Raw genomic sequence first — 12,596 nt, 5'->3', positions numbered from 1 at the left:
CGATCTAGACCTTAATAATGTTGGAAAACAATGTTGCAGACTGGCAGAACTACTTGAGAACTCAAGCTGGCAACACCACTACTGTGAATGTAATCAACTGCACTGTGGACTACCTTCTGCGTCTTCAGGAGTCCATCATGGACTTCTACTGGCACTACTCCTCCAAGGAGATCATCGACCCAGCCGGCAAGGCTAACTTCTTCAAGGCTATTGGCGTCGCCAGTCAGGTGCCTTAGACTCTCTTTTTTAAGTATTTTTTTTTTCATTCCTAACTGAATGTAATGTGTTATGTTAAAATTAAGTGGAAAAACTAAGAGTTAATGACAAAATCATTTAAAGAACTGAGAGTATTAAAACTATGAACAAATTAAGAGATGTTAAATCGATTTTTAACCAGAAAATTAAAACAGAGTTTTCGTACAAACTAAACAAATTTTAGGTTTATTTTTTTAACAAAGTTTTTCTTGACACAATAGGCAGCTATTGCTAGGCTGTCGATAGCTGGCTCCCCTTGATTAAAATGAACATTTTCTTCCTCGGGCTAAGTAAAACACTGTCTTGGGTTTATCAGTAATTTTTGGAGGGCGAGCTTCCTTACGATGCCCTACACAGTGATTTATGGGAAATCTCCAAAAGTAATTTGTATTTATTATACTCGCATCAGATTGTATATATACTAACCTGTGGATCTCAGTGATACATCACCACTTAGTATTTCAGTGAAACATTGGCTTACACTCACTTATCAGTATAGTCATGATGACCAGGTTCGTTATTGAGGCTAGGACTTTAGGTAGTTTCAAATTTAGGTTGGATAAGTACATGAGTGGGAGGGGTTGGATTTGAGTGGGACTTGCACATCAGAGCTTATTTCTTGGGTAGCATTGAAAATTGGGTTGGGCAAATGTTTTGTTAGTGGGATGAATTGTAAAGGACCTGCCTAGTATGGGCCAACAGGCCTGCTGCAGTGTTCCTCCTTTCTTATGTTCTTATTCACACCTCTCCTCTTTTCCCTCATATGTTAGTATCACACTGTATTACGCTGCAGGTGTTCAACACGTTGACTGAGGTGATACAAGGTCCATGTGTTGGCAACCAACAGACACTTGCTCACTCCCGTCTGTGGGACGCCGTCGGTGGCTTCCTCTTCCTCTTCGCTCACATGCAGGATAAGCTCAGTAAACACTCCTCGCAGGTCGACCTACTCAAGGAACTCTTGAACCTGCAGAAAGATATGGTCATCATGATGCTCTCTATGCTGGAGGGTGAGTCCAGACGAGGCACTTCCTGATATCGATACATCTACGTATTTTGCAAACATTTTTTAGTAATTCACGTGAAAATTGAATAGTTCCATAGCATACACATTTCCACTAATTTATGAAACATCTCATTCTTCATGGGATAGCATACAATTATGTAACGTTTGGATTTACATGAAATAACATTATTTGGTTCTACATTCAGTAACATTAATTTGATTAAAGTGAAACCCAAGAGATATAGGCCCAGTATTTTCTATGAGGTTAACATAATTTTATGTGGCAGGTAACGTGGTGAACGGAACCATTGGTAAGCAGATGGTGGATACGCTGGTAGAGAGTGCTTCTAACGTAGAGGTGAGTCAGTGTTCTCTGTTCACTTTCTGGCCCTTTGGGAGGCTACGAAACTAGTCCCTGGGGCAAGAAAGTGACACTGAGAGTAAACGAGGTGCACGGGGCAAGAAAGTAGTACACAGCTTTAATAATGTACAACGACAAGTTGATGAATATGACCCGTGTGTAACACCTGGGTATCATACTGACTAGATGTTTCACCTGCGCACCAGGATTTTTCAGTCTAATACAGAGACAAGTTATATACTGGAGACAGTGGAGAAGTAACTTATGAGGTGTTCAGTCCTTCCTCAGTCTTAACAGAAGATGGTCAGTACCCTAGTCTTGTTCAGTCTGAAGTTGAAGCATGAGGATGGAGACTTTATGTACTAGAGCCAGAGGAGAAGTGCAGCAGTTGAACACATCGTCACAGGTGAACGGGACCTACTAGTGGGGGTAGGCTTTACCCAAAAGTTGGACTAAAAGTTAGCAGTAGAGTTATGGAAGAAGCTTGCTACGCAGGTGAAACATTTCGTCAGTGAAGATACGTTGGTGTTGCTGAGTCTTATTCAAAGTAGTACACTGTACAGAGGACTTTGTAGAGTTAAGGGGCACGCAAATTCCCCCGTCTTCTAACAACGTGTTCATTTTTCCACTATAATCTACCTTATCCATAATTACTGTCACATTTGCTTTGCCTGTTTCGTAAGGTGAAGTCTCGGATTTTTCCTTAAATTATGGTAAAACTTAACAAATCTTTGATGACAATTGTGTTGCAGTGGTCTGATGTCTGATGACAGTTGTCATCAAAGATTTGTTAAGTTATACCATGAATTAAAGAAAGATCCTAGGCTACACCTTACAAAACAGACAAAGCAAATGCTATAGTAATTTTAGACAAATGGAAAAATGAACATGTTATGAGAAGACGGGGGAACTTACGTGGCTCTTAAGTGATAATGTGGCATACAACAGGATAATTTACAAGCAGCTGTGATTATGAGAAAGCAAAGGGGAAAGCATAATGAAAGTTTAAATTTTAAGATTGTGAGAAGAAAACTGAAATTGTGAGAAAGAGAAAGCTTTGATTGCAAAATAAGAGAAAGAAAATAAAGCAAGAAATTCGAGGGAGGTATAATAATTTACAAATAACTTTCAAACTGGAGAAAACAAAAATTTCAGTGACGTTTCGGTTTGTTCTGAACCATTGATAAGTCACGACCTGATAAAGGTCTAGAACGGACATCTAGAGACTTATTTCAAGATTTCGGGTTAGTTGTTAATTGTTCTGTGTAGAATAAAAATGTATGCCTACGAAGTAAAGCTTTCCAAACAGTGTTTCAAGGAGTAGTGAGCAAACCAGCAGCCTAACGTAAGCAAGGTAGATGGAAACAGATATAACTAATGTTACATTTTATTGTGGCATCGTTTCGCATCTGTGTCCATTTACCAAACATTCTGTCTGTAATTCTACCATTATACTGACGTAAGCAAGCAGTTCTTCATAACCAGTGATTCATTAATCCTTACAGCGTCATATTTTCCAATTAATGATAGTCTCGGTAACACGAAATGGGATATTTGGTTAGTTAATTGCCTGAAGGAAAGGGATAAGAGTTTTGTTAATCCTAACAAAATATAAGAGCTTTAATAATGGAATGAAAGAATCAAATCTAAACAGATATAATCAGATGTCTCAAGATGTATTACATTATCTTTGATTATTTATTTGGTTACGGTCAGATATTTATATGAGCTTCCAGTGTGTATTGCAGCGTCCATCATATTGTCAGATTTCAGCTTGTATGTGGGCGTCTATCATATTGTGTTAGTTACCATGTTGTAATGGCAGCGTCCATCCATTTTGCGGATGTTCTGTGTATATTTACAGGTTTACCTCATGCGAACTATTTTATATACATGTGCTTTTAGTGGCATAATACGTAATTTTGAAGCTGCAGTAACATTTAATCTATACACGAACAACAAAGTTTGAGTTTAAAAGAATAGCTTTTAGAAAATTGACTCAGTTCGAATAGTTTTGTTTAGTATCAAATCCTTGAGCCACATCATCTGGAAGTGAATGTTGTTTCATACTTATTTAACCAATGTTTTTTCACAGTATAAACAGATGTAAATTAAGTAAGCTGGCTAGGATGACCGAGTGGGTGAAGTACTGTACTTACTGTATTTCGTTTACATAGAGTATCTGGATCCTATAAGGGTGGTTTCAAGCACTTTACTTCACCTGCTGCTAAGAACGTCTGGAATGTCCTACTGTAATCCGCAGTTTATTTTTTTTCTTTTTCAACAGTACCACTGCTAATATTAAGTGTATAAGAGATAAGTGATGCTGGAGAAAGTCTCGAGTTAAAGCAGTGGCTGCATCTCCAAAATGAAGACGAGAGAAGATACAGAATCATTATTAATAACTATTTTATTTACCTCACAATACAGATGATTCTTCGTTTCTTCAACCTTTTCTTGAGGCTTAAGGAGGTGACTTCGTCGCCATCATTTATGGTAGGCTGAAGTCTCCACCCTTTCCTGCTACTGTTCCTTAAGCTGACCCACCCCACCCCAGCTCTCACCAGCCACCTCTGGCCCCCACACCCGCCGTTTTTCCCATCGTGTAATATTTCATCGCTTCTCATTCTCGCACATTATGCCCAATTTGCTTCATTAATTTTAATTCATAGCACGTAGAAGCCACTTTATAGTTATTATGGCCAGTTATATAGTGAGAACTTCGGCGAGAGCTGGTGGCAGGCTATGATAGAAGCCTGGAGTCAGTACGTTAGCCAAGTTTTATATACTACCTCAAGAATTTTGCCCCTTGATAACACCGGCCATGAGTCCTAGGCACGCTATTCTTCCACCATGAATGCTTCTGACCAAATAGGGTGCCTAGCACAAAATCATTTTTAATCCAGAGCTTTCCACAATTTGCTCCCCCTGCTTCCTAGTCCCGCATCGTTTTTGATTCTCCTCTAGTGTATTTTATACATACATTATCTTTTGTTATCCTGGTATCATTGATTTTCCGAACCAGACGTATCACTCCACACTAAATGCCATTCTAACCAGTGAAAGTAGCCTATTACAGTACATCACGACCACTTTTATAAACACCAAGAGCTATCTATGTATCTCGGCGTATATACGCTGAGAGTTTGTTCTAATTTATTTTTTTTTACGAACTGAAGGCTCCTTGATTTAGGGTGTACAGGTGGCACAGCCTCAAGGGCCATCATATAGTCGATTGGCTTTAAACCCAACAAACCAATCATTCTGATGCATCTTCATCTAGTTGGCACCATCCAAGTACCTGTCAGCTGTTGTATTCAATGCCAGTATGATGTGCTGAGCACAATGCAACGGTTGTCCTGAACACAAGACACCTGTCATGCGCTGATAACGATATAATGAAAACCGTCTTTATTAGTCTTCATAAACACGGTCAGTATTATATACATTTACGGTGGGTCAGCATTATGATAAACTAAGATCTACATTATTGAAAATCTCTTTCTCCTTAGTTAATACCACGACCAACGAGTTTATTAATAACAGAAGCATGCAAGCATGTAACTAGCTAGCAGACGGCAGTTGATGGCAGAGGCGTCGTCTCTCAGAATCATCCACTCAACTGTTTGTACTTAATACCTACAGTCACATACATCTTTTTTTCTTACGTATTCGTTTTCCATTCTCTACATTTCTAGCTGATTCTGAGGTACTTCGATATGTTCCTCAAACTGAGGGATCTCACCAGCTCCACTACCTTCCAGGTTTGTACCCACCTCCTACTGCCCACTCACCACGCTGCCCACTACTAAGCTTATTATCACCCTCCTTGATATAGAATGATCATCATTATATGTTTTCAAATAATGTGCGTAGAAAAATGGATATACCAGGGTGAGAATAATCATTATCACGTCACTTGAGCATCTCTGTCCTCCCATAAGACTAACAGTTCATTAAAGTTACACAAACTTCGATAGGATAGGTAAAATATTAAATTGTATGTGAGGTAAATTTTAGCAAGATTAGGTTAGGTCGCTAGGTTAGTTTTAATGTAAAATTAAAATCTGTCATAACTTTAATTAACTGTTTTTCTTGGAGGGTTAATCTTCAGATAATATAGATAACCTAAAAAAAAAAAAAGTAAATGTATACGTCTCTATATCGAAATCTTGTAAATTTCTATATTGAGGCCAGACTAATGAGGTGAGAGCGTGGTGATTGCGGCAGCAACACAGTAAAGCCTTCAACACTTGTATCCAACTCACATTACTGTGTTGCTAACTTACTGCATGACGCTCCTCTTTTCATGTCATCCAATTACTTAATTGTGCATGACATTTTTTTGTGCAGACTGTTGCAACATGGATAATATCATTATAACGTGGCTCATTCGTTTATTACTGTTGATTGTAAACAATACTATTTTTCTCCTAGAGTAGCTTTTTGTCATGAAGCACTGAAGTTGTTTTTGTTGTTTTTGAACCCATCAGTATCAATTACAGTCATCTTTTATATCGTCACATGGTGACAATTTCTATACTTTTTTAAATTTTTCAGTAGTTGTTTTTGTGTGATTGTTTTTTAAGGCTTTCAGTACAACAGTTTTTGTTCTTGGTTACGTAATGCTTACTATTTTATGGTAATATTTTGGATTCAGGAGCAGTAGTAAATCATAATAATTTTAAAGCTTTAATTCTGTATTACATATATATTTATATTTGAAATCAGCTTCTCAGTTTTTGAGGATGAGGGAGAGTAATAAACAATCTATTAAAATACATGAAATATTAGCTTTTTAATATAAATACCATTGATGTGTCTGGATTTTTAGGTATTTCCTGTGATCTTGACTTAGAAAATCCATGATCATTCTGCCTATTAATCGTTTTGCAAAATTAAATGAGGCTGCACAACTTATTATGGTGCACTGGAGAAATTTTTAGAAAAGACCTATTTTTGAGGTACTTAACACGTTTGACAGACTCGTAAAAGTTATTTAGTTTGGTTGCTCATATAAAAAATGATAATACACAAGGGTAAATAGTAGTGCTGTTGCTAAAAAAAAACAGACAAAAGTTAAAGGACATGTTTATATCCAGGTCTTATAATCATCGTGCACCACAGTATATTCCAAAGTGCATTTACCCTAATCCCTATTTTAAGGATTGTCGTATTCTGAATTTGTAGTGAACTGTAGAATTGTCATCGTGTAGTCAGTAAACTTTAAAACTAGCCAATTAACTATGATCAATGTGACGGCCTGTTTCCTTTCAACAGGAGTTGGACTTGAACAAGGATGGAACAGTTACTCCTAAGGAGTTCAAGGAGAAGATGGAACAACAGAAGAACTACACTACGTGAGTTGTGTTCTAAAATAGCTTGATCTAAATCATGGAGTAGTCGAAGGTGTAGCTTACTGCGATAAAAATGTCTTTAGTAAATTGTACAAGTTGGGTCAGTGAAAATTAAATTACAGGATATTTACTGAATGTATTATTATAATCAAAAAGAAGCGCTAAGCCACAAGGGCTATACAGCGTTACTGAATGTAGCAAATAGGAATGTTCAGCAAAATCGAAGAAATGTTTAGGTTTTACAAATGTTTATCTCTCACCAAGAGACATGTATATATATATATATATATATATATATATATATATATATATATATATATATATATATATATATATATATATATATATATATATATATATATATATATATATATATATATATATATATATATATATTATATATATTATATATATATATATATATATATATATATATATATATATATATATATATATATATATATATATATATATATATATATATATATATATATAAGCCGGTTTAAAAACCTTTTCATACTCCATCATATTCCAGCTACCTCGAATCAACAACCCTCTCCTCCCACCCCACCAATTCACCCACCCGAAAGTGCTCCAAGTCCTTGGATCAAGACTACCCACAACCCATCCCAACATACTCATAACCACTCTCTCGGTACTACCAATAACTTAATGAATAACTGTGTTTTTATTTCCCTTCATGTTCATGTTCAACATATTGGTTCAGGAAATAATTATTAAGAGGGCTCATTTCTCACTGACTCAAAAATCACCCTTATATTGTCTAGTTTTAAACATTTTATTAGTAAATATTCACCGACACGTTTTTTCTTAGTGCTAAGAGGGCGTATTCCTCACTGTTTCAAAATCAACCTTGTATCATCTAGTCTTAAAACATTTTGTTAATGTTTCTGTACATATAGCTTTGTTTTCAAGATTCACACTTACATGACGTGTAACCACATACACATGCGACTCCAAGCTACATGTCCACAATTTTGAATATTCCTTATTGTGATATATAAGAAAGACAGAATTTATTTTCATAGTTAAACCTTTATGTACATACCTGGAGGAGGTGTTCGGGAGTCAACGCCCCCGCGGCCTGGTTCGTGACCAGACCGCGGGGGCGTTGACCTTTGCCTTTATACAAAGGAACTTTATACAAAGGAACTATGCATGCTCTCTGCCAATCCTTAGGTACCTTACCCTCTTCCATACATTTATTGAATAAAAACACTAACCACTCCAAAACTATATCCCCTCCTGCTTTTAACATTTCTGTTGTATCCCATCAATCCCAGCTGCTTTACTCAATTTCGTTGTGCTCACTGCCCCACGCATATCTCTTTATATGCACCAGAAGTTTATTTTAATTCATACTTCATGCAATGATGAAATATGGTATTAGTATACAAGCACAGGATATATACACCAGTCTCTCAGTGTATATACATTGAGAGTTTTAGGAACTAAGGGATTCTCGACTGGTGGTGAGCAGGTTACATGCAGTCTTAATAACGACCCTCTTATAGTCAGTAGGCTTTAAACCCAATTAACCATCCTGTATAGTCGAATTCCAGCATTAATGGTCCTCGTGCAGTCGATAGGCCTTTCAACTTATTTACTCTTAAGATTAAGAAAAATGAGCCCTTTTTTTTTTTTTTTTATTTTTTTTTTTTTTTTTTTTTTTTTTTCAGTGAGGAGATCAACTTCTTGCTGATGTGTTGTGACTGCAACCATGATGGAAAGATTGATTATGTGGAATTCACTGAACGCTTCCACAACCCAGCCAAAGAGATCGGCTTCAACTTGGCGGTGCTGCTCACCAACCTGTCAGAACACATGCCCAACGATCCACGACTTGCTAGGTTCCTGGAGGTAACCTAACTTTTTTTCTCTCTTTCTGGTCTAATTACACTTCATTATTGTATTCATGGGAAAACGTGGGTTTAGCGCTTTCCCATGGATACAATAATATTATTATGATTATTATTATTATTGGAGGCTGGTTAGCTCGTCTCGACGTGTGGCACACGGATTTCGCATTGTGTTGGTGCTCTGATTGTTTCGGTGTCCTGGGAATGAAAAGGTAGATGCCGAGGTGAAGGATGCTGTACCAAACTTTGCTGTATTTCAGACTTCTGACTCTGCCCACGTAATAGAAATACTTTTGGAAAGTGGCAGGCTTAATTTGTCCTAATAATGAGCAGCATATTATACAGTGCTCAGGTGAACGTGGGTCCTTGACCTTTCCTCCTTAAACAGGAATCATCAGTTTGAGACGAATCTCTTGATTGAGGATTTTGCACACACTCGCACACACACATACATAATTTACCCATAGCCATCTGTTCACAGGTGTTCCTGTGAACAGATGGATGTTCACAATAACACGTTTGAACTCATGGTTTTCATAATTACCGGGGTGCCTGTAGGGATCTCAGGGAACTTTCAGGAGAGGCTTTTGACATTTAACTGGATTTTGAACTGATGATGGTTATTTTTATTTTGTGGTGTTAGTATTTATTTCTGTTTTATTAATGCAAGTAGTCTATTTATTTTATCTGTGCTTCTCTTTTGTGTTGCATATTTTTTTATTGCAAAGAGCGCTGGATGATTTATATGGTCAGAGTGTTCGTCAGATTTGAAAATTGTCTACCAACCTGTGTGATACTGACACACTTCATGGTTTCTTATTCTTTTAATCATGGAATCACGAATATATATTTCAAGAAGGAAGAATGAACATGTCTTCAACGTAGGCAGAAAACTTTGTCGCTTCTGTAATAACTTCACCTATGCATAGTTCACAATAACTACACTTGCACATAGTTCACAGTACTACACTTGCAGATAGTTCACAGTAACTAGACTTGTACATAGTTCACGGTAACTACAAACTGCTTGATATAAACAAGAAGTATATCTACTACTAAAGAGTGTCTTGTTTGCTGTGTCACTTCAGACTGCTGGCTCCGTTCTCAACTACTTCGAACCGCTACTCGGACGCATCGAAATCATGGGCAGCTCCAAGCGAATTGAACGAGTGTACTTCGAGATCAAGGAAGAGAACATCGACCAGTGGGAGAAGCCTCAGATTAAGGAGTCGAAGCGAGGTTTCTTCTACGCTATCGTGACAGAGGGAGACAAAGAAAAGCTAGAAGCTTTCGTCAACTTCTGCGAGGATGCCATTTTTGAGATGCAACACGCTGCGGCCCTGATGGAGGAGGAGGACGACGCTCTGGCCAAGAAGAATGATGCTGATGCTCTCAAGTATCTCAGTGAAGACGAGGAGGAAAAGTGAGGCCATATATTCCTCTTTCAGTATCATTATCTCATTATTTTTTACAATTCAGAAATGTGAGTTTGTAATATAAAAAGTTTAACGTTCACTGAGTTTACTCATCATTTCTCAGCTACCCACTTCCAAAATATGTATTCTTGTGCCGTATATTAGAATTTGCTGCATTAAAAATATGCACAACCCATGACTGTCTTCAAAATACCACTTGCAGGACTGGCATGGACTTAATCAAGGCGAAGATTGGTGGCGTAAAGAATCATCTTATGGAGACCATGTCTGTATTAGCGCCGTCGAACGTCAAGAAAAAGATTAAGGAGATCAAACAAATGACTCCTGCTGAATTGGCCGTTGGTTTCTGTCGTCTGCTCTTCCTGATAATGTATCACAGTGTCTTCGGTGTCTTCTACTTGTCTCGAAAAGTTTGGAACGCCATAATGAGACTGATGCAGGGACCACCGGTTGAGCAGGTTGGAACTCTCTTTAAAAATAACGCAGCTTATATGCTATACATTTTTCTCAGAGCCACTTTGTTTCTTGTGTATATTACATAGCTATATATGAGGTGTGCTGAAGTTAAGAAACTAAATATACTCATATTGTACGAGCATAACTTAATGCGAAAGACAGAGATATTTTCTGAACGCAAGCTTGCTTGCTTGCTTGCTTGCCTGCTGGCTGTCTGGCTGGCTGGCTGGCTGACTGGCTGGCTAGCTGACTGGCCGGCTTTCTTTCTTTTCCCGAACAGGTATAACATGTTTGAAAATGTAGTTCAACCTCTTATTGTTTGAGACCTTCACTGAGATAATCATTGGTTAGGTTACATCAGTCAAGTCTAGCTAGGTGCTTCATGATCAGGTTACCACAGTCATCATTAACCAGGTGTTTCATGATCATGTTACCACAGTCATCACTAGCCAGGTGCTTCATGATCAGGTTACCACAGTCATCACTAGCCAGGTGTTTCATGATCATGTTACCACAGTCATCACTAGCCAGGTGCTTCATGATCAGGTTACCACAGTCATCACTAGCCAGGTGTTTCATGATCATGTTACCACAGTCATCACTAGCCAGGTGTTTCATGATCATGTTACCACAGTCATCACTAGCCAGGTGTTTCATGATCATGTTACCACAGTCATCACTAGCCAGGTGTTTCATGATCATGTTACCACAGTCATCACTAGCCAGGTGTTTCATGATCAGGTTACCACAGTCATCACTAGCCAGGTGTTTCATGATCAGGTTACCACAGTCATCACTAGCCAGGTGTTTCATGATCATGTTACCACAGTCATCACTAGCCAGGTGTTTCATGATCATGTTACCACAGTCATCACTAGCCAGGTGTTTCATGATCATGTTACCACAGTCATCACTAGCCAGGTGTTTCATGATCATGTTACCACAGTCATCACTAGCCAGGTGTTTCATGATCAGGTTACCACAGTCATCACTAGCCAGGTGTTTCATGATCAGGTTACCACAGTCATCACTAGCCAGGTGTTTCATGATCAGGTTACCACAGTCATCACTAGCCAGGTGTTTCATGATCATGTTACCACAGTCATCACTAGCCAGGTGTTTCATGATCATGTTACCACAGTCATCACTAGCCAGGTGTTTCATGATCAGGTTACCACAGTCATCACTAGCCAGGTGTTTCATGATCAGTTTACCACAGTCATCACTAGCCAGGTGTTTCATGATCAGGTTAACACAGTCATCACTAGCCAGGTGTTTCATGATCAGGTTAACACAGTCATCACTAGCCAGGTGTTTCATGATCAGGTTACCACAGTCATCACTAGCCAGGTGTTTCATGATCAGGTTACCACAGTCATCACTAGCCAGGTGTTTCATGATCAGGTTAACACAGTCATCACTAGCCAGGTGTTTCATGATCAGGTTAACACAGTCATCACTAGCCAGGTGTTTCATGATCATGTTACCACAGTCATCACTAGCCAGGTGTTTCATGATCAGGTTACCACAGTCATCACTAGCCAGGTGTTTCATGATCAGGTTAACACAGTCATCACTAGCCAGGTGTTTCATGATCAGGTTACCACAGTCATCACTAGCCAGGTGTTTCATGATCAGGTTACCACAGTCATCACTAGCCAGGTGTTTCATGATCAGGTTACCACAGTCATCACTAGCCAGGTGTTTCATGATCATGTTACCACAGTCATCACTAGCCAGGTGTTTCATGATCATGTTACCACAGTCATCACTAGCCAGGTGTTTCATGATCAGGTTACCACAGTCATCACTAGCCAGGTGTTTCATGATCAGGTTACCACAGTC

General features: G+C 38.4%; 1 protein-coding gene across 13 annotated transcripts in view; it reads left to right on the top strand.

The window, feature by feature from the left end:
- RyR (Ryanodine receptor) overlaps positions 1–12,596 on the top strand; it is a 388,707-nt gene that overhangs the window by 321,225 nt on the left and 54,886 nt on the right. For 7 of the 13 annotated variants that reach the window (XM_070101962.1, XM_070101947.1, XM_070101924.1 and 4 more), the window contains 8 exons: positions 40–227; positions 1,049–1,265; positions 1,549–1,619; positions 4,053–4,118; positions 6,903–6,982; positions 8,680–8,860; positions 9,948–10,282; positions 10,498–10,753. In XM_070101962.1, coding sequence (XP_069958063.1) covers positions 40–227; positions 1,049–1,265; positions 1,549–1,619; positions 4,053–4,118; positions 6,903–6,982; positions 8,680–8,860; positions 9,948–10,282; positions 10,498–10,753 — 1,394 coding nt within the window. Of the gene's footprint in view, positions 1–39; positions 228–1,048; positions 1,266–1,548; positions 1,620–4,052; positions 4,119–5,320; positions 5,387–6,902; positions 6,983–8,679; positions 8,861–9,947; positions 10,283–10,497; positions 10,754–12,596 lie in introns of all 13 variants that reach the window. The other 6 variants (XM_070101968.1, XM_070101970.1, XM_070101964.1 and 3 more) reach the window with 1 other exon arrangement.

This window comes from Cherax quadricarinatus, chromosome 5, assembly GCF_038502225.1.
Source record: "Cherax quadricarinatus isolate ZL_2023a chromosome 5, ASM3850222v1, whole genome shotgun sequence".
Lineage (NCBI taxonomy): Eukaryota > Metazoa > Arthropoda > Malacostraca > Decapoda > Parastacidae > Cherax > Cherax quadricarinatus.
This window is presented reverse-complemented; position numbering and strand designations above follow the sequence as displayed.